Here is a 24506-nt window from a genome sequence, read left to right as displayed (position 1 = left end):
ATATATATATATATATATATATATATATATATATATATATATATACCTAATGTTCGGTTTATCCTGCTTTACAACACGTTATTTCCCTTGCCCTTGATTGCCATATTGTTACAACCTTTTTTTTATTTTGTTTTTTGGTATGTTTTCTCCTTATGGTTCCTGTTTTCTGGTATATTGACCCTGCACATTCTGACTACTCTTTGTTGTTTTACCCTTTTTTTTTATAAAAAAAAGTCTGTTAAATATGTATTATCTGTAAAATCTGCGAAAAAGAATGAGTAAACTGGTCTAGTTATTAATTACGATATCTCCATAACAAATTATGCTATTTCCATTCACATCCATTCATTATAAAACGTTTAGATAGTAAATGCGAGTGGAAAAAAAAACACAAAAATACAATTTTACCTGCATTTTTACAACAGATTTGATATTTACAGAATTAAACACGTTAAGATCTCACCTCCACTGTATGTTTGGGCCACCAGCACCATGTCCTCCACCGGCTTCTCCATCCTCTGAGCCACGGTGTGCAGAAGCTCCTGGGCCACTATGGTGGTCCTCACCCTGATGCCTAAGTAAGAGTCTGAGCTCACGTAAACTCGGCACATGACTGAGAGAGAAAGAGAAAGAGAGAGATACAGAGGAATAAAGGAGGACTAAAGGTTAAGTTAGGACAGAGCGGGTGTAGTGGATAACACTCCTAACTGTATCATATGAGCAGAGGCGGGAATATACAAAGTAAAGTGAGTAATAATACTCACTAATACAGTGGTCCCAGTATTGTACCTCCTTCCACCACTGCACACAGCGATGCTGCCTCACACCTTAATTAGCCACTCATACATTAAACATCTGACGTAGCCTCCAGCATCCACGCATAATTAGCTCTCTCTCGTTCGCTCGCTGTTCTGTAACTACATCTCACCCGAGCAGAAAATAAAAAAAACACTAAACTAAAGGTAAACTGAGCAAGAAAGCAGCCGCACTCATCTTAAAGATCATGTTTGGTTTGTTCTGGAGCTACGAGCTAACTGTAGCTAACAAACAACACAAGTGCTCATTACAACTCATTATAACTCATTATAAAACTAATTAGCAATGTTTAAAAACCTAAATCACCACGTTTAACATGTTAAATAATCACTAATAGAGCTGTTAGTTATTTTTGTAAAAATATACGGTCACGTTCTCGTCCTGTTCCGTGTCTTTTCTGGTCTATCTCTATGTTTCTATCTTTTCCTGTATCTGTTTGTTTCTTAGCCATGTGCTTTCTTGTATGTGGCTCTGTGTTTTTCTCGATCACATGACATCGCGTTCAGTAGCTCCTCCATTTCCACTCGCTCTTGTGTTTTTACGTGGATCTCCGTGAAAACGTGCGCCTGAAGTGTAATAGCTATTTTATTAAACGCGAGGAGATGAAACTCAGAGATGTGCGTCTGGACAAGACTAAAATCTAAAAAAAAGTCATGGCCACAACATAGTAAGGCATGGAAACAAAATAAGTAAGCCATGGAAAACATGGGCACAAGTTTATGGTTATGGCGTAGTAAGACATTGGGACAAGATAAGTAAACCATGGCCCAGACTTAGAGAAATTATGTAAACCAAAGTGACCAAAGATTAGAAATTCAAATTAAGGGTCCTCCATTGATCCATACTGTTCAGGCATATTTATCCCAATAATATATGTTTTGTTAGTATTATCACATCATGCTTTGGTCACACCAGTGTCTGGTTGGTGGTAAATACAGTATATACTGTATGGCTCACCTTCTCTGCTGTCGCTGTGAGCTCCACGGATCTGGATACCGTTCTCCTTCAGACTCAGCTGCTGGAAAAGAGCCTTGTTCTGCAAGGACACAGAGGACAGCACAGTGAGAACCAACGCCCACAGAAACACACGGCCCTATCACCATTCTCACCATTCAAAACCCTGAACACACAGTACTGCACAGCACCAGCTGTTCTCTACTGTCAGTATTCAGAAATATTGGTTTAATAATATAATGTAATGTGATGTTATATCATTCAATCACCATTTTTGTGCTCCGGAAAAGCTCTAACTTAACATTTTCCACACAGTAAAATCCACAGTGTTAAAATCACATTATAAACATGTTCTAACTCTCTGTGAGTTTTTCTAACACCCCTCAGCGATAAACAATCCACAGAGTTGGTGTTTTATTATTCATTTTTATTATTTTATTAAAATTCAACTCTAACAGGCTCCGCCTCTTGATTCTGCTGTGTGTGTGTGAGTGTGGTTTAGCTTAGTTTAGCTTAGCTTAGTGGTTACCCTAATTGAGCGTTATACACCCTCTTGGTGTTGGGTTGGATGGCGGATAAGGGTCTTTATCCCAGAGTTATTGTGTTATAATGGAAGAACCACTGCTTTTTTGGCAGTTTTTGATGGTAGTATATCTTGTAAAATAAAGCTAAATAAAGCTTAGATAGTATAAAAAAGCTAATTCATTCAGTGGTATAGCTCACATTTTATAATGTTTTATAGATACTCTGGAATATAGTTTTTTTTGGGGGGTGAAAGTCAGAAAATACACAAAAATAAATTCAAACCAACTTGAAAAAAAATAATAATAATTGTTGTTTTACCCTGTTTTACAACCCTACAGTGTTGAATTAACTCAAAAATACTAACACTGATGAGAGTTACACAGGGTTAATATATGATTCCATATGGTGTTGAATTAACTCTATTTTTTCTTTTTTTCATTTTAACTCTTGTGGTATTGAGTTATTTTAACACTATAGTGGTTTGGACCATATGTCATCTATGAAAGTTTTAAATTAACCTCTTACAGAGTTCATTCGACACTGTCAATTTTGCTGTGCAATGTTTCCAACATTTCAACTCCTAATTGTAGATCTCATCCCTTGATAAATGTCCATTTTAATGAGATACTCAATATTAATCACTTAAACTGTCAGTGATTTTAATGTAATGATGATTTTTATAAGTCAGGTTACAAGGTGCTTCTCATGACAGCTATCACTGTCAGAACCTTACCTTTTGGTGGGGAGAGTAATCATCCACAGTGCTGAATAGAGAGAGAGGGAGAGAGAGAGAGAGAGAGAGAATGATTAGAGAGAGAATAATACACAAAAGAACATGAAATCCTTCTATTCTTACAGTGTCAGTGACTGGGAGCAGCTAAAAGCAGACTGATATAAAAAGACAGGATAGGTTTTTGGCCTTTTCACTGCTGAGTCGTCTCAGACCAGCCACGGTGTGCCACCCTGCTGCCTGTCTTACACTGTTAATGTGCCAGTAGCAGTCCGAAGAAGATATACATGCAAAAGGCTTGTACTAATTCTCTAAATTTATTTCCTGTGAAGGTACGCCAGCAACGCCAGCATCTAAGGGAACAGCAATGTTTTTTTATTCTGCATTCTGTTTATTGTTAAGGGTAAAAGCTGGATTTGTGCTCTAAAGTGCATTTATTTGTGTGTGTAACATGCACAGCGATCCTGCATGGTTAAGATTGTTGTCAGGGTTTTAATCAGTCAGTGGAGCACCTGTGTTCCTGCCACCAAGTCAGAAAACTCTGACACTACATTAACAGCGTAGGCACAAAGCGTAAAAAAATAGACTGTTGATGGGGTGTAAGATAGCAACGAGCATCGTGACGCGCCTTGCGATGGGTGTACAATAGGGCCCCAAGCCTTTTTTGATATTTGCAGTGCATGTGATTCGTCTGTGAGTTTCCTGCCATGAGGATCATTAAAGTTACACTTGCTTAAAATAATTTCGAAATCAAATAGTTCTAAAGAGTTGTGATTTGTTCTAAGTGAGGGAGAGAGAGGTGGGGCAAGGAGAAGATGTGCAGAGAGTTCCTGTCCTTTAGTTTTTTTTTTTGGTAAAGCTTTATCTACATTGTAAATACTGAATCTTCACAGTGATTCCCCTATGATTAGGAGATCGCTGGTTCGAATCCCGGTCATGCAGTTTGCCATCATCTGCCGGAGCCTCCATGGGTGAGTACAGTGGATGGCGCGCTTCTCTCTCCCCTCAACACTCCTAGGGTGATGTGGATCAGCACAAGGCTGCGTCTGTGAGCTGATGTATCAGAACCGAGTCGCTGCGCTTTCCTCCGAGCGTTAGCGCTGTGATGCTACTCGGTAATGCTACATCATCAGCAGCAGCAGTTCAAAAAGAGGCAGAGTCTGACTTCACATGTTTTGGAGGAGGCGTGTGCTAGTCTTCACTCTCCTTGTGTTGGGGCATCACTAGTAATGGAGGATATACAGCTGAGTAGCAGCTGAACGGGTGGGACAATTGGCCTAGCTAAATTGGGAGAAAATTGGAAATATATATATTTTTTTATTCTGTTTTTTTCACAAACTGTAGATATCCTTCTTTTTCCATTTCCATTCACTCTTTCTGCAAGATCTCTGACCCTCACTCTTTTCTATCCGTCTGTACCTCTCTCTCTCTCTCTCTCTCTCTCTCTCTCTTTTTTTCCTCTCCGTGTTTTTGTCCCAGACTCGTTCCGTTTTCCTCTCTCCGTTGAGCGCTCCGTACAGGAGACAGCCACAGGAACTGAAAAAGATGGATGGCTCTCTCTGGCTGCTCTGTGGACACGCTTCACACAACAACGGTGTTTGTGGTGAACGCCAGTGCTTTACTGCAGCGCCGCGGTCACTGTTACACGCTCTGACAGCTTTGGGCACCACTACAACTGAGCGTCTGTGTCCAGGGACCCAGTAAAAGGCACCCTCAGTCTGATGGTGCCAACTGGTGAGCTTTGTTTTGTGTCCCAGCATCCAGTTCACAGCTTGAACCATTGCCATTCCCTCCATCACGCCTGATCTCTATCAGAGGGAAATGATTTCTCTATCAGAGATCCAATCTATATCTGTGTTCCAGACTAGCAGACCTGGAATCAGTACAAAGTCAGAGTCACAGTTAAAGGTGTGAGGCTAATGCTGCTAACATTACAAAACGCCTCAGTGTCAGACTGTTAGAGGGAAAATATACAATCATATTTGCCTTCTTTTATTTCCTCTCTGAATACAGCTCTGGAAAAAAATAAGAGAGCACTTAAAAATGTTGAGTTTCTTTGATTTTATCAAATTGAAAACCTCTGGAATATAATCAAGAGGAAGATGGATGATCACAAGCCATCAAACCACCAAACTGAACTGCTTGAATTTTTGCACCAGAAGTGATAGCATAGCATAAAGTTATCCAAAAGCAGTGTGTAAGGCTGGTGGAGGAGAACACGATGCCAAGATGCATAAAAAAAACTGTGATTAAAACCAGGGTTATTCCACCAAATATTGATTATTTCTGAGCTCTAAATACTTTATGAATATGAATTTGTTTTCTTCGCTGCATTATTTGAGCTCTGAAAGCTCTGCATCTTTTTTTTTTCTTATTTCAGCCATTTGGGAATTTGGGAGAAATGTTGTCTGTAGTTTATAGAATAAAACAACATGTTCATTTTACTCAAATCTTATAAGTAGTAAAAGTAGTTAATACATAAAATAATTGCTGTAAATTTACAGGTTTCCATCATATTACATGGCAAAGAAATGTAAGAAATGTAAATTTGAGCAACTTTTTAGCAGCTTAGTTCCTATATTGCCTTGATTTGTCTTAATGCATAACTGCATACCTGATTAAAGATAGGAGATCATAGCTTTAAGTCTCACTGAGTCTGAGAAAAGCAAGCGTCGCCATCTGATACTGGGAGATGTAGGCGGGCTTAACTCAATAAGTACATACTGTTGATGAGACCTGGACACATGAGTAAAAATATGAGTTTCTAGTATCTCTGTTTGAAGAATAAGTTCTGACTGTATTTTTACCTTGTATTTTCAATGCTTCACTAAATGTCATGTTACACTTGTTATAGTAAAAACCTATACTCTAACACAATAATAAAATGAAGATGCTGAGATGGGTGGACCTTTGTAGATCATCTCCCCTCCCACTTCCATCCCACATCTGGAAATATCCCATCTGTCCCAAGTGTCCAGGCCATATGCCGCCTGCTTAACCAATTAGATTACTGTGGGTGAGACATCTCCCAGCCCGTCCCTATCCATCCCCCCTGCCCCGCTCAGCCGCATTAGAGAACCTGTACCCAGACCAGTGCCATCCTGAGCCTCAGAGGCTGAGAAATATCCGCCGTGCGGAACAACCTGGCCACCGGCCGCCTGCGTAATCCCGGCAGCGCTAAGCTGCCACTGCTGCTGTGTGGAACAGGGGATATGAGCAGAGGGGGATGTAATGCCATGCGTTTTAATGTACCGGGTGCCGAGCGAAGAGAGCGCAGTGTGTGTTCTCCACTGTGAGATGACTGCACGGTGTGTGTGGGCGACGGAAACCTCTTTAAGAGGACTCTGTGTCCGTCACAGAGCAGAACCACTGCTGCAGCGGCGGCGGTGAGGTGGGGGCGGATAAAGGAACCGGATAAAGAGAAAAGACTGGCTGGTGTAACATGCAGTGCTATCTCCTCCTCACCATAACTCTTCTTCTCCATCCATGACCTGCTTTTATCCTTTTCTCTACAATATATAGTCATATGAAAAAGTTTGGGCACCCCTATTAATCCTAATCATTTTTAGTTCTAAATATTTGGGTTTTTACAACAGCCATTTCAGTTTGATATATCTAATAACTGATGGACACAGTAATATTTCAGGATTGAAATGAGGTTTATTGTACTAACAGAAAATGTGCAATATGCATTAAACCAAAATTTGACCGGTGCAAAAGTATGGGCACCCTTATCATTTTATTGATTTGAATACTCCTAACTACTTTTTACTGACTTACTGAAGCACTAAATTGGTTTGGTAACCTCATTGAACTTCATAGCCAGGTGTATCCAATCATGAGAAAAGGTATTTAAGGTGGCCAATTGCAAGTTGTTCTCCTATTTGAATCTCCTCTGAAGAGTGGCATCATGGGCTCATCAAAACAACTCTCAAATGATCTAAAAACAAAGATTGTTCAACATAGTTGTTCAGGGGAAGGACACAAAAAGTTGTCTCAGAGATTTAACCTGTCAGTTTCCACTGTGAGGAACATAGTAAGGAAATGGAAGAGCACAGGGACAGTTCTTGTTAAGCCCAGAAGTGGCAGGCCAAGAAAAATATCAGCAAGGCAGAGAAGAAGAATGGTGAGAACAGTCAAGGACAATCCACAGACCACCTCCAAAGAGCTGCAGCATCATCTTGCTGCAGATGGTGTCACTGTGCATCGGTCAACAATACAGCGCACTTTACACAAGGAGAAGCTGTATGGGAGAGTGATGCGAAAGAAGCCATTTCTGCAAGACACGCCACAAACAGAGTTGCCTGAGGTGTGCACACCCTGCACACTGAGCACTAACGCTTGATGCTGTTCTAAAAGTGACACTGTGTTCTTCTCGGCCACATGTTGAGGTGCGTGACTCACTGTCTGCGGCGCAGAAGCTTCTGGAACTCTTTCAGGTCTTTCTCCAGAGTGGGGAACTCGTAGACGTCCTCCAACACGTAGCGATACAGCGTCTGCAGAGAGAGATTCACACAGTGTGGGTGGAAGTGACACTTTTTATCACTGATATCAGAATAGTTTTGATATGAGAAAAGTTTATATATAGAATATATATATATAAGTTTGGATTTGGGTAAAGAGAACAAGATCTAGACAGGCTTTCCTGTCTTCACTGTTTATATTGTTGCTGTCTAAGGAACAATCTGAGGACCCATCCTACTAAGGACCCGTCTTATTGAGGACTCGCCGTACTGAGGACCCATTTTACTGAGGACCTGTCCTACTGAGGACCTGTCTTACTGATGACCCATCCTTCTGAGGACATGTTCTACTAAGGACCTGTCCTACTGAAGACCTTCATACTGAGGACTTGTTCTACTGAGGACCCATCTTACAGAAGACCCGTTGTACTGAGGACCTGTTCTACTGAGCACCTGTTCTATAAGGACCCATTCTACTGAGGACCATCCAACTGAGGACCCACCTTATTGAGGACCCTTCCAACTGAGAACCTATCCTACTAAGGACTCATCCTACTAAGGACCCATCTTACAGAGGACCCGTTGTACTGAGGACCTGACTTACTGAGAACCCATCTTACTGAGGACCCATCCTACTGAGGACCCGATCTACTGAGGACCTGTTCTACTGAGGACCTGTTCTACTGAGGACCTGTTCTACTTAGGACCCGTCCTACTGATGACCCATTCTATTGATGACCCATTATACTGAGGATCCATGTTACTGAGGACCCATCTTACTGAGGATCCATCTTACTGAGGACCCATCCTACTGAGGACCTGTCCTACTGAGGACCTGTTCTACTGAGGACCTGTTCTACTGAGGACCTGTTCTACTTAGGACCCGTCCTACTGATGACCCATTCTATTGATGACCCATTATACTGAGGATCCATGTTACTGAGGACCCATCTTACTGAGGACCCATCCTACTAAGGACCTGATCTACTGAGGACCTGTCCTACTGAGGACCCACCTTACTGAGGACATGTCCTATTTAACTGAGGATCCATCCAACTAAGGACCCACCCTAATGAGGACCCGTTCTATTGATGACCCATTATACTGAGGACCCACCTTACTGAGGACCAACAAACTGAGGACCCGTCCTACCTCAACTGCAACCTAGAGTTTAATACACAGCTTATACCTGTTTTCATGCTTGCTGGGGACTCCGATAAGCACTGCTGATGAAACGCAGTGGTGCATGAGAGTGCATGTGATTACGTTCAAATAAATTCACACTTATACTTGTGTAAGGAAACGTAGGTGGGTATTTTATAGGTTGCCAGATTGGTGGGATTACATGAATCAGGGCCATCTTTGGATATCACCAGCAGTGTATCATGGGAATCGCACAAGCATTTGTCGTCATACACTTTAAAATAGATTTCTCTGCACTCTCAGTCACTAACACACACACACACACACACACACACACACACACACACACACACACAGACACAAACACACACACAGACACTCAAACACCATCTCCACCACACCTCTCCCACCCTGTCTAGCACATAGCCCTGAGCTGGTAGGTGTATAATGACAGTTGTAATGGCTTGTGTCCTCCCAGCGCAGCGCTGACCCCTCTCCACCAACTCTGTTCTCTCTCGCCAGTTTCCAGGCAACCATCACCTGGGATACACTCCACATAATAATCCATACTGGCGACCGGTGAACAGCCTGTCACGGGCAATGGCACTTGGGTTGCCATGGCAACACCGAGTGGGCGAAAAAGGCAGGTTATGACAAGAGGAGGTATGTTCTTGTAGACTGTGTGTGTGTGTGTGTGTGTGTGTTAGCAGTAGACAAAAGTCAAAGAGGGTATTCAATGACACAGAAATGCAGAACAAAAGTGAATAAAGTGAATAAAGTGAAGGTAAAGCGTAAATGTGGCTGTAAACATCTGACGTAATTATTTTCTACATTTTCTCCCCAATTTGCACAGCCAATTACCCAAACCACTCATCAGGACTCCCCCATCACTAGTGAAGCCCCAACACCAGGAGGGTGAAGATGAACTAGCACATGCCTCCTCCGACACATGATTGCCGAGTAGCATCGCAACGCACACGGAGGAAAGCGCAGCGACTCGGTTCTGATACATCAGCTCACAGACGCAGTCTTGTGCTGATCCACATAACCCTTTGCAGTGATGAGGGGAAAGAGAAGAGCGCCATCTACTCTACCCACCCAAACCGAGAGAGCAAAGCCAATTGTACTCTTTCAGGCCTCTGGTAAACCAATGTCAAGCTGCATGACCAGGATTCGAATCAGCGATCTCCTGATCATAGTGGCAGACTGCTGGACCACTTAGAGCCGGGCTCAAGAAAATGGTCTGTGACAGTTTTTAATGCTATTTTTATTTTTATATATATAGCAATGGTATGATAATCACAATATGACAAATTAACAAAGCAACCTTTTTTTTTTAATTTAAGTTGCACAAGCGAGAAGGTTATAATCACGCAGCTCTGGAAAATGGTTTTAAAAAGCTCATTTTTAGCGCTTTACTTACTAAAATAATGTCGGGTTTAAATCGGGCTTGGGCTCATAATCAGATCAGTCTTAACTACTCAAGGCATGGATTCCATAAGAAGTGGGAAGAATTCTTTTGAAATTATGGTCATTTTTTTCCCCTCAATTTAGCTACCAGTTCAATTCAATTTATTTATATAGTGCTGATCCACATCACCCTAGTGATAAGAGTGATAAGAAGAAAGAGCACCATCTACTGTACCCACATAAAATTGAGAGAGCAAGGCCAATTGTGCTCTCTCAGGGTTCCGGCAGCTGTAAAGGCAAGCTGCATGACTAGGATTCGAACCATTCCAAACAAAACTAAAGTGAGAAATGGTAATATATGGTTATTTGTTGGACGGACTCAAATGTTGATCATCCAAGTAGCAACAGACGCATCACAACAGAATGTGATTCGGATTCCACCAGAAACCAGTACCATCTACCCCAGATTCACGCCAGCGTTGGAACCACTGGGAAGTGATTGATGGTGATCTGAGCTCATCTCACTAAAAATAACACCAATCCATCTGCTCACACATGTCGCTGGTGTTTGCGCCATTAATACAGCCAGCAGCCCCGGTTCTAATCACCCGTACGACTCCATTATCACCCGGAGAGAACAAGCGGCGCCCTTCACATCCTACACAGATCTAATGTCTTTAGCCCTGTAAGACACGCTAAATAGACTCCTAATGGTGGTGTTTGTTTGTAGCCTGTGGCAGGATGCATGCTGGAGCGCGAGAGGGGGGGAGAGAGAGCGAGAGAGATGGATGGAGAGAGAGAAAACAAGGCATCTGGAGGGAAGACAGGAGAAAAACGATTAAAAGCATCAAGTCCCAGCATGTGGCACAGGCATTCCCCAAAGATCTAAACTAATCTTCTGGCGTGAGCATGTGAGTCAACAGTACTGCCTCACCACACACACACACGTGAGGCACTGAGGCGGAGAGTGTGTGTGTGTGTGTGTGTGTGTGGGGGGGGGGGGTTGTCTTCTCAGTATTTTTAATAGCCGGAACTCTATTAGTTTTATCTAACATCCATTTTGGATGTTTTTAGTGGACTGCCAATCATTTCCACACGTGTGTTTGACCACAGCACTGAAAATAACATTATCCAAAAGCAGTGTGTAAGGCTGGTGGAGGAGAGCATGCTATACAGAAATATTGATTTCGAAACTTTTAAAACTTTATGAATATGAACTTGTTCTCTTTGCATTATTTGAGGTCTCAAAGCTTTTTCTCATTTTATGCCAACAGATGCTTTAAATGACAATATTTCTATTTGAAATTTGGGAAAAATGTTTATAATAAAACAAGAACTGATTCAGAAACTGAAGTGGTTTCATAATCTTTAAATCATCATTTTTTTCCAGAGTTGTATTTAAACAGTTAATCTAAAGTATTGTAAGTAGAAAATAAAGTGTTAGATATTCAGGGACCCTTCCAATTCAGCAGATCAGTATTTTCGAATCATGAAGAGCTTCTGTTACAGTGCATTACCGGCTGATAATGTCACTCACAGAGCACAAATCTCTCAGCCAATCACACTGCAGGATGGGAACTAACTGTGATTAAATCCATTGCATCTTATGTATGAAAATAGACCCATTTTTTGTATTGCACCTTATCTAGGAAGTTTAATACTAGTTATGGACTAAATCAATGGCAATAGTTTAAATAGTTAATGATTTATACATATTTAAACTATATATATATTTATAAATATTTCAGCATTAGGAAAGAAGCTCATCTTTACCTTCATGAAGAGTTTGACGTGTTCTTCTTCGCGCAGGAAGTCTTTATACAGAGAGCTCCACTGGGAAACCAGGTGCAGTACCTTCCGCTTTCGATAGAGGGCCTCCTTCCCTTCCTCCTTTCCACGACAGCGCTTGGTGCAATAAGTGATTTCAGGTTAAGGATTGGTAACCACAAAAAAATCACAATAAAAATTTATACATGAAATAATACCAGACATTCTTTTTAGATTTTTCTTGAGGAGTGACTTAGGATTGGGTGGTTGACTGTGGACTGTTGTCAGGGTTTTAATCAGTCAGTGGTGCACCTGTATTTCTCGCCACCACTTCCACACCACAACACCTATTAGTGCAGATTAATTCCTAAACGCTATTTTAACGGCACAGGTGGAAGGAGTGAAAATAGACTGTATTGTAAATCCTAAAACACGTTTTATATATCTAGACAGGTTCTCTAGTCATTTGGAATAATAAACACTGTTGTCACTAAATAATTTAAAACTTTAAATATCTATCCACCTTCAGACAGCCTGTACCTGTTTTACTTATTTGATTTTTTTCTTAACTTTTATTTATTTTTTATTTTAGTTCTTCTCTTAGTTCTTTGTTTCCTTTTTTTATTTCTTTCCTTATTTTTTTTTGTAATAGCTTTTCACTATTGCTTTTTAACTTATTTTTATTTTCTTTTGTTTTTGATACTATTATTTTTTTTATTATGATTATTGTTTTTATTTATTAAGTTAATTTATTTATTTGTATGTATGTATCATTATTTTATTACGTAAAAATTAGTTTTAGCTTTTTAAACTGTTTTTTTGTTGTATTAATCTTATCACCTTTGATCTTATTTCTTATCAATTAAACCAAGTTTTGTTATTACTATTTTTTATCATTTTTATTCTAATTCTATTTTTATTTGTATCTATTTTTATCTTTCATTTACTTTTTTGTAAATGCTCAGCTACATTGAAAATGAGGGTTGCCCTCAATATACTTCCGAGTCAAAATAAAGGTTTATTGATTGATTGATTGATTGATAAAATAAATGGCTATAAATGCATTTTAAACAGCTTTTAATAAACTTCTGATTGTCTTTATTCTCATCACCACTGTTCAGTACTGTAATTCTGTGATTTTTTTCCCTTTCTTATATAACATCTATCACAATATGCAAATATACCAGGCCAAGAAATGATGTGCACTTCCATTCCACACACACAAGCCAACGAGTTATGTAATATAACTCTGTAAAACAAACCATAAATCAGCTGTATGAATCTGCTCAAGGCACAGCTATGTACGGAATTGCAGATGTTTACACTAACAAGACGTGCGAGACGAGATCCTCCCTTTCAGAGAGCTGCTGCGGCTGTTTCTTATTGGCTGACAGCGGTCTTCCAGCTTCTGCATGCTGGGTAAGGAAGGATATTGTCCGAGAAGAGCCTGGCAGAGGTCGTTTGTGGACATGAAGACGAGATAGGTCAGCAAGAAGTCGTCCAGAAGCATTTCTGTGAGGAGAGAAAAATAGAATATGGTTACAGTTTTGAATTAGACAAGGTTTTAAAAGTCTAGTTGTGGTTTTTAGTATGAATTAATGCCATGTGAGCTGTTTTTTGTAAAAAAAATAAAAATAAAAACTGCTCCGGTGATCAGGTATAACTGTGCTTTAGTCCTGTGGAGGAGTGGAGAAGGAGGCAATGAAAACAATAGGATTTTGGCTCTTGCTCATGAACATTCATACATGCAAACATATCACCTCTGATTGGCTAACAGTGAAACGAGCAACAGTTAGAATTGTTTTAAAATATATATATATATTTTTTTTTTACACTAATAACAGTCTATGCAATGTCATATGTTTATATATCATTTTACATCCTGTGTAATGCCATGTTCTTAGAGTCTCTGTAAAACGCCAAATCCACCGGAGATCCTATTTAAACCTATAGTTACTCACACACAGAGGTGGGTGGAGTCCAGGTCTATAAAGTTCTAAACATACACCTACCACATGCATCTTCAGCTCATCTTCTTTAGCTCTAAATTACTGGGTAAAGCATATATATAACACTGATGTGTTATTCGCACAAATTACAACGTAAGAAATGAACTGCCATTCTGTTCCTAGCACTGTTATTTAGCTCCTATCTGACGTGATGATGGTGCTGCCAGGCTTCAGCTCTGCCTGTGGGCGGTCCCGAGCTGAGGTGGGCGGGGCCATGAATACTAATTCACGGGTTGACGACGTAGACACTGTGCTTTTTTTTCTTGCTTTTTTTTGGCTTTTTCTGAACATTTTCTTGGCACCACTTTAAAATAAGACCTTAGGGTTTATAAATGGTTTACAATTAGTGTATTAATGGTTACTAGTTAGGTTGTAAATGCCTTAAAAAAATCATTAATAATCAGTTATAACACATATACGTAGAAAGGCCATAATATAGATGGCTGTGTAATATAGTTCACTATTTGGCAAACAACAGGTCATTGTTGCCCTTGCTACGTATGTGTTATAACTGATTATTAATGATTTTTAAAGCTTTTACAACCTAATTAGTAACCATTAATAAACTAATTGTAATTAACCATTTATAAACCTTTTATAAAGGTTGTCTTATTTTAAAGTGGTACCATTTTCTTTTATTAACAACTGAAAACAATGGAGGTTTACAAGAAAAATAGTGGATTTTAGCTGAAAGACCCCTTTTAAACAAAAAAATAAAAAAGCATCATCTAAAAATATGGCCACTCTCATCAGCCAGCCACAGATGATTCAACTCAGCAGAACAATAACCAGCAGAAAAACACACGGCGCTACATTTCACGTTTTTCTCTGTGAGACGCGAGAAATTAAGAAGGTTTTGAGCTCCATTGATCTGAGAATATGCATGTCGGCAGATACTTGGCAGCAGTTTGTTCAGGCCTCCCTGGTTTGTGTGTGTGTGTGTGTGTGTGTGTGTGTGTGTGTGTTAGTCTAGCCTAAGGGGAAGGAATGCTCCACAAACATGTGCAGTCTCTAATCTCTCAGTCACCGTAGGCCATTAGAGCTTCACAGGCTCGAGTTCAGGCTTCATTTCGGCCTTCGGCTCCAAATGATCAGATAATGACTTAATTACGAGAATAATGGAGGTGTCATCACTTATTCTTCAAAGCAGTCATAGAACGAGGATTTGTCTTATTCTGTCAGTATTGTCCTGAACATTATCCAAGATTTAACACAGTAGGGTTGGAAAACACTCAGACCCACCACAGTCCCCACTGTTAGTACCTTGATCAATTTAATACGAGTCTACACCTGGATTTAAGTAAGTAAATGATGTGGGGTTGGTTGGTTGATGCTGCAGTTGGTCTGCAGGTTTAGGTTCAGCAACAGTATGTGCTGAAAGAATGAGGTCAGCTGACTACCTGAATATACTGAATATAGACCAGGTTATTCCATCAATGGATCATTTTTTTCTTATATTCCAAGATGACAATGTATAACAGGATTCATGGGGCTGGAATTGTGAAAGAGTTCAGGGTTCAGGGAGCATGAGTCCAGATCTTAAACTCATTGAGAATCTTTGGGATGTGCTGGATGGAGACATTCTGTCTAAATTAAATATACAGAGTTTCTTTGATTTTACCAAATTGGAAACCTCTGGAATATAATCAAGATGATCGCAAGCCATCAAACCACCAAACTGAACTGCTTGAATTTTTGCAGCAGGACTGAGTAGCATAAAGTTATCCAAAAGCAGTGTGTAAGACTGGTGGAGGAGAACATGATGCCAAGATGCATGAAAAAAAACCAGGGTTATTCCACCACCAAATATTGATTTCTGAACTCTTTCTAAAACTTTATAAATATCAATTTGTTTTCTTTGCATTATTTGAGGTCTGAAAGCTCTGCATCTTTTTTCTTATTCAGCCATTTCTCATTTTCTGCAAATAAATGCTCTAAATGACAATATTTTTGGGGGAATTTGGGAGAAATGTGGTCTCTTAATTTTGTATTTTTTCCAGAGCTGTATAGTTAGATTTATTTTTCTTGAACCATTCTTTAGAATAGGTAAAAAGACATGTGTGCTCAAGAACAGATATGTCCTGATATTATTATCCTTCATTCCACAGCAATGGGCTTTCCTGGCCCAGATACATCAAAACACGTAAAAAAGGTGATACCACCACCATGTTTTAAAGATGATTTTTTTTTTTCAAGACAAAAAAAAGACAAAACAAAACCATATATATATATATATTATACTTGGGCTGGGAACAGATGGAATGTTGCCTCCAGCTTTAACCTATCACTGCAGTGAACACACACACACACACACATAGTGCCAAACCCGGGTATTGAACCCACAAGCTTGTCATCGATGGTCTGGTGCTCTAATCGTTGAGCCGCCACCCAAAATAATATAAAATAAAAATAAAATCTCATACTTCCACAAAGCACAAAGTCATATCACAATATTATGACCACCCTGGCTTTGGATGCTACGGATGCTATGTGTTATAATAATCATAAATAAGTATAAATAAGCAAATACACCACTCAGTTGCACCGTAGCTTAACACAACTATGTCTGTACAGAAAAGTAAAAAAAAAAAGTGTGGCAGATAAAAGAGAAATAAATGAGGGTCTTACGCTCGTTTATCTCTCGTAAGTTATCTCACATAGACTCTCTCTCTCCTTTATTGCACTCCTCTTGCCTCTTTCAGAGTATTTATTTTTCGCTTTTCCAGACCGTAAAACATAAAAAGAGCATCAGCGCTCAATCGATTTTTTTATTTTAGGCTAAGTCAAAAGTTTATTACAGTAGGAAGCAGAGGCTGCAGGCGGCTCTGAAACTGTAATGAGTCATGTTTTAGAGGGCTGGTGGGAGCAGGAATAGCACTGCAACATAAATTCATTTTATCCCTCACTGGGGGACCTGGAGGGCTGTGTGAAGGTGTGGGATTATAATGGAGTAAACAGTGTTTCGAGTAAATTGAACTCTCTCCGTATTGCTCTCTCTCTCTCTCTCTCTCTCTCTCTCTCTCTCTCTTAAACTACAGACAACATTTCTCCCAAATTCCAAATAAAAATATTGTCATTTAGAGCATTTATTTACAGAAAGTGAGAAATGACTGAAATAACAAAAAAAAAGATGCAGAGCTTTCAGACCTCAAATAATGCAAAGAAAACAAAAAGTTCATATTGATAAAGTTTTAAGAGTTTAGAAATCAATATTTGGTGGAATAACCCTGGTTGGTTTTTAATCACAGTTTTCATGCATCTCGGCATCGTGTTCTCCTCCACCAGTCTTACACACTGCTTTTGGATAACTTTATGCCTTTACTCCTGGTTCAAACATTCAAAAAGACCAAGGAAAAAACAAGGAAAAACATCACTATTAAGTGGTGTCTTAATATTTTCCAGAGCTGTATATATATATATATATATATATATATATATATATATATATATATATATATATATATACACACACACACATGCACACCTGCCTGCCCCCATTCCCCAGTGATGAATATCCATTTTCATCTTTATCATACATCTTCCCTGTGCTAACACAGCAATACCCCAAGAGAGGCAGACCATCCAGCTGAGGCCTGCAGCTCTGCACACACACTGAGCAGAGAGAGAGAGAGAGAGAGATATTTTAGAATTAGACAAGGAAAGATGAAACGGCGCCGTCTGATGGATTGCAGTAACTCTCCTGCAGCATGGTTAGCAGCTAAGGCTAATGCTGCTGCACCTAGCCTTAGTGCTGGATAAGCTTCACTGAAAACTCACCTAGTTGCTTTACTGCTCCTTAATACCTGACTGGTAGAGTTCATATTTAAGGTGCATCAAATTATAACAAGCACTGATAATTTTTGCGGAAAATTAAAGGATATAGTCCGAAAAATACAGTTATACAATAATTATGGTGACATTTTAAGAGAACTGTGCTGATTAAAAGCCTCTTTCATCTGAAACCAACTTTTCCCCTCTACACATGGATGTGTGTGTTTGTTACTGCAAGGAGAAGCATGCATGTGTTGGGAAGAAGTGTGCTAAATGGGAATGGGAAGCTAATTTGTATTGAATAAATATGATGATATGTAAAACAAGCTTTTTAAAAAGGTATTTGATAGCTAAAATTAAATGTAATAAAGCTAAAAATAAAATGTGTCCTAAAAATGACTTGTCCTCAAATGTATGGTATTATATTACAATGATCAAAATATGCATGGATCATAAATATCATTTGATTTTTGTGTCATTGATGCATTTTGGAGCAGAACTGTGTTGTCAGTTTCTCTGTAGCTCATTCAGAAAGGGGTGTCCCCACAATGTTGGCTAATTTTCATGGGGCCTCAAATGTGTCCAATGACAGTATGTGTGTGTGTGTGTGAATATATGGATGTGTGTATAGGTTCTGTTCTGACATTAAAAACACAGACCCACAGTAAGCTGGTGTCTTTCTCTTTATTAGAGTGTGTTGGGAATAAATGCTAAGTGCAACCACAACCACACACCGGTAATTACACACAGCACAGGATGCACAGCACCGAAGGGCTAGCTGTCTTCTTGTGGGTGTGTCCAACACAACGGCACAGAGAACAAACACACACTCTATCATTATCTAACCTTTTCTGTGACGATTTAGACCACCTGAAACCAGCTGCAACCTCTTTAGCTAGTAAACCAGGCAGAAAAAAACACAAATAACAATATTTAATAAACTAGTAATAATGAGCAACACACTATATTTACACTATATTTTTGTTATAGTGCTAAATGCAAAGCTACAGTATACTATGTCGTGCTATATAGCTTATGTGTGCCTTTTACATGAAGGTAACATAAACCTGCCAATAACAAGTGTATTATTATTTATGGATTCTACCAGCACTAAGGCTAGGTGCAGCAGCATTAGCATTAGCCACAATCTAGCATTTTTTTTTTTAACTTTTCAGAGGTGAGTGTATCAGACTGTATTCTGCTTGCTTAGCATGTTAAAACAAGCTATGTGGGACGAACCGCTATAGTTAATATCACTCAGGCGGTATTCATATCCTCATAGTGCTGTGGTTAGCAGCTAATGCTAATGCTGCTGCACCCAGCCTTAGTGCTGGAGAAACTTCACTGGAGAAACCTCACCCTTAGACCAAAATATTGTCAATCAAAGCTTACTGTAAATAAACGGAAGCGATTTACTAACCCAAATAAACGTTTTTCAGGAGATAAATCTGTATTGATCATCTTCCCCCAGCTTTCACACTATTATTTGCAAAAAATGAGAAATGGCTGAAATAACAAAAAAAAGATGCAGATCTTTCAGACCTCAAATAATGCAAAGAAAACAAGTTCATATTCATAAAGTTTTAAGAGTTCAGAAATAATCAATATTTGGTGGATTAAACCTAGTTTTTAATCACAGTTTTTTTTTTCATGCATCTTGGCATCATGTTCTCCTCCACCAGTCTTACACACTGCTTTTGGATAACTTTATGCTGCTTTACTCCTGGTGCAAAAATTCAACAAGCAGTTCAGTTTGGTGGTTTGATGGCTTGTGATCATCCATCTTCCTCTTGATTATATTCCAGAGGTTTTCAATTTGGTAAAATCAGAGAAACTCATCATTTTTAAGTGGTCTCTTATTTTTTTTCCAGACTGTTTATGAAAATAGACCAGAAAATAGACGTTCATTGGTAGTACTTGCTCTTTCATGTGAAATCTGAGGTCAGTAGGGATTAGAAGGTTAAAGGGTTAATGAGCTCAAGAACACAAAGTCCAAAACAAACATCATTCCAGGTATTTTTTTTTTTTTTTTTGAGTTCTGACTTGCCGTCACATTCCAACATAACCATCAGGCCTGTGGCTATTACACCTGTGAGTCACGAAGCAACACTAATCTTACAAAAATATATATATATATATATATATATATTTACTACTACTACGACTACTACAGTCTAGTCATCTGATTACTGTCATGTTCATCACTTTAATGTGCCAACCTGCCTATCAATCATCTATCAATCAGGATTAAGCCTCATCAGCTGCCCTATACTCTGTTCTTAATGTTCGGCTCATTATCCAGATCAATTTCCTTCTTTAACCCTTGTGTGGTGTTCGGGTCTGTGGGACCCATTTTCATTCCCCCAACCCCCCCCCCCCCCCCCCCCCCACCCACACACACACATTTATATTACATACAGTATGTTTGGCCAAGGGCTAATAAACATTGCTTCATTTGTAAATTTGAAACTAAACAAATTTTCTACTCATATCTTGAGTTTAATTCATTTTCTTTTACATTTTATTAAAAAACTAATAAAAAAAGAGTAGCACTTTTTTAAAGAAATGTAACATAAGAAAGGTAAAGGGCAAATATTAACCATGTAAGCTGTTTATATTGCTTGCAATTTAGGTGAAGCGAGCATGTGTAAAGCATTTTAATGTAGAATTGCTCAATTTTGCTGAATTAAATAAAAGTAACAAAGTAAACGAGTAACAAAAATATGAACACCACACAAGGGTTAACTTGAATTATAGATCCTGTCCTAACGCCAGTTTTAAAGAAATATAGAACAGATTTATTCAAAATGTTTCATATATAATAAATAGTTTTCTAGAAACAGGTCAGGCCACAACTGATACAACACAACCCAGATAACTCTGTTTTGAGTCATTTTAGGCCTAAATGTACAGAAATACTACAAAAAAAGTACAAAACACTACTTTACAGATAAACACATGTCAGGTACCCACTGTTACCAGCTTTAAAATGCAATTTAAAACATATTTATTTTTTTTGACTTGCATTTTTTTTGTGATCATTTATTTATTTATTTTCATTATAATCCACATATTGTAAGCAATGATATACATTACAATATATTTAAAAAAACACACAAAAAGAGAACTCTCAGCAGCATTTTCTTAAGCCATTAGTGTCGTTTTTGCTTTTCCTTGATACTGTAGTTCCAGGTTAATAATGTCAATAATTTAATTATTTTTTTTCAATATTCATATCAATTTCTCATTTATTCTTAGTCTACTTTGTTAGTTTGTATAAAGGTTCTTTCAGTTCGTATATATATTTTACATTACATTACATTACATTACATTTGGCAGACGCTTTTGTCCAAAGCGACTTACAATGGTCAAGTACAATGTAAAATAAGTTTAAAGGTAAAACATCTTTGGATAGGGATAAAAGGAGGTCAAAGGGGAGTAATAGGATAGAGGAGTGAAGGAGAGGAAGAAGGAAATGAGGTTAGAAGTAGTTAGTGTGTTAGAGGTGTTAGGAGAGTAAGTGTTCTTTGAAGAGCTCTGTCTTCAGGAGTCTCTTAAAGATAGTGAGAGATTCTCCTGATCTGGTAGTAGAAGGTAGTTAGTTAGAGGTGTTAGGAGAGTAAGTGCTCTTTGAAGAGCTCTGTCTTCAGGAGTTTATTAAAGATAGTGAGAGATTCTCCTGATCTGGTAGTAGAAGGTAGTTAGTTAGAGGTGTTAAGAGAGTAAGAGCTCTTTGAAGAGCTCTGTCTTCAAGAGTTTCTTACAGATAGCGAGAGATTCTCCTGATCTGGTAGTGGAAGGTAGTTTGTTCCACTACCAGATCAGGAGAATCTCTCGCTATCTTTAAGAAACTTTTAGTTTCATTTAATTTATTTGTACTGCTATTATTATAATTCATTGGTTATTTAGCTTTTTATTAAATTCTTTATATATACATATATATGTAAACAAGTATATATATAATTAGTTATATATATATACTTTTTTGTCTTTGATTTTTGTTTTTATTACCTTATGTTTTAAAGTTGAATTTTACAAATAATTAATGCTTTATTACAGTGTTATTATTACTATTACTATCAATAATTCCTAACTTTCTCCTGATCTACCCCTTTTCCTTTTATCGCTCACTTTTAAGCTCCTGTCAAAGACTGTCAAAGCTTCTTTTCTGGACATCTGAACAGATCACATCACTGACCACAGGCATGCATGTTCTCGCTCCTACCTGCCCGCTACACCTTCAGGCTCCTAATTTTGCATGCATGCCTGTCGCCCACCTATGTTCAGAATGATCTAGGAGAGCAAACATGACAGCTTTCCAGTCATAATCAAGTGTGTATCAGCTTATGTAGAAATCTGAAAAATCGAATGAGCAATTTTCCTTCTTTTACACCAAATATATTCAATCAGACTGGGTAAAAATTGGTAAAAAATACTGCTGACCAAAAAGAACACAATTGCTTGTTTCACATTCACCAAAAAACATCCTGATGATCTTTAGAACTTTGAGTAAATATACTTTGGACAGACGTGACAAAAGTTAAACTTTTTGGAAGGTGTGTGTCGCGTTACATCCGGCGTAAAACTAACAAACACGTAATTTCAGAAAAAGAACATCATACTGAACGTAGTAAAACATGGTGGTGGTAGTGTTATGATGGTCTGGAGCTGCTGGACAACTTGCTGTAATAGATGGAATGCAGGAATTCTGCTGGTCCTTAGTGACCTCAAGCTCAGGCCTACTTGGGTTCTGCAGCAGGACAATGACCCAAAGTCCACCTCTGATTGGTTAAAGAAAAAAGGCAAGCTGCATGAATAGGATTCGAACTACTTTTTACAATCCCCTTAATGTATAACTGAAAAAAACAAGACAAACAAGTGCACTAGTTGCTCAAAACCAAAACACAAACACATGGCGCTGTTGCTATTTTGTTTCACTAAACAGGTTCTGACCGCAGATACACTCCTAAAACGAAACCCAGTGAAACTCCCGCTCTATTGTTAGCCTGCGTTGGCATGCGTGGATCTATTAGCATGCTTGACAATCCTAGCATGTTAGCAATGCCAGAAAACACATACTTCTTCAGGATAGTTTCCAAAGTCTTACAAGCATCTTACAAGAAAACCACAGTTTATGAGTCCTTCAAAAGCCACATTATATTCATTTTATAACTCAAAGAAATTTAATAAAAATAGGAGCTGACTAGTTGTTTGTCATTAACCCTCTCATTAAAGCTCTCTCATATGCACAACTAACATGTAACTACACGCAAAGTTACCCAAATTGTTATACCAGTAAGAAAAAGAGCTTAGAACCACAAGTGTTTTCAGGAACTTTAAGAGTTAAAGGCCTCATTTGATGTAGATTGCTAGGTTAGCTACTATGACAAGGCCCTTGAGCAAGGCCCTTACCCATCTGTGCTTTAGGGGTACCAGAGTTGATTAGAGTGCTGGACTTATTAATCACAAGGTTGTGGGTTTAAAACCCACATACAATAACAGCCACAAAATGGCTACTGTTAGGCACTTGAGCAAGCCCCTTACCCATCTCTGCTCTAGGGGTGCCTGAGTTCATTTAAGTGCTGGACTTACTAATAGCAAGGTTATTGGTTCGAAACCCACATACACTACACTGCCACTGTTAGGTCCTTGAGAAAGCAATTGAGCAAGGTCCTTAATCATCTGTGCTGTAGGGGAACCAAGGTTGATTGGTGTGCTGGTTTCTGAACACAAGGTTGTGGGTTTGAAACCCACATACACTAAACGGCCACTGTTGTTGAACCCTCTGTACTCCAGGGGTTTTTAATGGGCTGAGTTACTTTAGCAGGGCCTTTTAACACTTTGTTCTCCTGGGGTGCCAAAAGTTGATAAGAGTGCTGGATAGAGTTACTAAACAAAAGGTTGTGGGTTCGAATCCCACATACACTAAACTGCCACTGCCACTGCTCTTTAACGCTTTGTTATCCTGGGGTCCCAGAGTTGATTAGAGTGCTGGATAGAGTTACTGAACAAAAGGTTGTGGGTTCAAAACCCATACACAATAAACTCCCACTGTAAGAGTTTTTTAACCCTCAGTTCTCCTATGATGCCAGAGTTGATTAGAGCGCTGGATAGAGTTACTGAACACAAGGTCGTGGGTTTGATACCCACATACACTGAACGTTGCCACTGTTTGGCACTTTAGCAGGGCATACTAGAGTACATACTTCGTCTATGCAACTCATACATACATACTTCTGACACACCAAGCTAGGGGTTCACTCACCGGCTTCTTTGCCCTCCGTCGCCCCCTGGTGTTCGTCCAGCCTCAGGTCGCTCAGCAGGTGCTCCAGGATCTTGTGCGGCGTTCCAGACACCACCACGTACCTGTCGGACACAACAGAGGATGAGAATGAACTGTCGGAGGGGTAGTCTTCCTCGGTGGAGCAGACCGAATACGAGCTGCTGCTCCACCCTCTGCTGCTCAGAACGTCTTCCTCTTCATCATCATCCTCGTCATCTTCCTCGTCATCAATGTAGCGGAAGTGCGGGACGTCGAAGGTGGTTCCAGCGGCGTCGTCTTTAGAACTGCTGCTAGCGGTGCTACATTCTGAGTCTGCGTCATCTTTATCATCATCATCGTCACCGTCGTCGTCTTCTTCATCATCATCCTCTTCCTCCTCCACCAGCGTGACGGGTTTGAGGCTGGTGGCCATTTCAGCCCGGGTCACTGCGTCATGCCCCAGGCTGGGGGCGGAGGTGAGCCAGGCACACACTGCCTTACTCCAGCAGCCCAGGCCCAGTCTGGGGGCACCAAGTAGGCGTACACACACACACACACACACACTCGTGTACACATACACTCTTGCTCACGTACACACACACACACACACACACACACTGACTGCACAGTGCAGAACCGCACAGCAGACACTCCCT

General features: G+C 39.4%; 1 protein-coding gene across 1 annotated transcript in view; it reads right to left on the bottom strand.

Annotated features, from left to right (window-relative positions):
- Positions 1 to 24506, bottom strand: part of rapgef5a (Rap guanine nucleotide exchange factor (GEF) 5a) — a 105840-nt gene that overhangs the window by 11365 nt on the left and 69969 nt on the right. Inside the window, exons 11-17 of the mRNA XM_049475735.1 lie at positions 23854 to 23954; positions 13242 to 13320; positions 11815 to 11959; positions 7430 to 7521; positions 3029 to 3059; positions 1774 to 1852; positions 464 to 613 (exon numbers count right to left, since the gene is read on the bottom strand). Of these exons, the coding sequence (XP_049331692.1) occupies positions 464 to 613; positions 1774 to 1852; positions 3029 to 3059; positions 7430 to 7521; positions 11815 to 11959; positions 13242 to 13320; positions 23854 to 23954 (677 nt within the window). The remainder of the gene's footprint in view (positions 1 to 463; positions 614 to 1773; positions 1853 to 3028; positions 3060 to 7429; positions 7522 to 11814; positions 11960 to 13241; positions 13321 to 23853; positions 23955 to 24506) is intronic.

The sequence above is a fragment of the Astyanax mexicanus genome, chromosome 3 (genome assembly GCF_023375975.1).
Source record: "Astyanax mexicanus isolate ESR-SI-001 chromosome 3, AstMex3_surface, whole genome shotgun sequence".
NCBI lineage: Eukaryota > Metazoa > Chordata > Actinopteri > Characiformes > Acestrorhamphidae > Astyanax > Astyanax mexicanus.
Note: the sequence above shows the minus strand (reverse complement) of the source record. Positions and strands in the feature narration are given on the sequence as shown.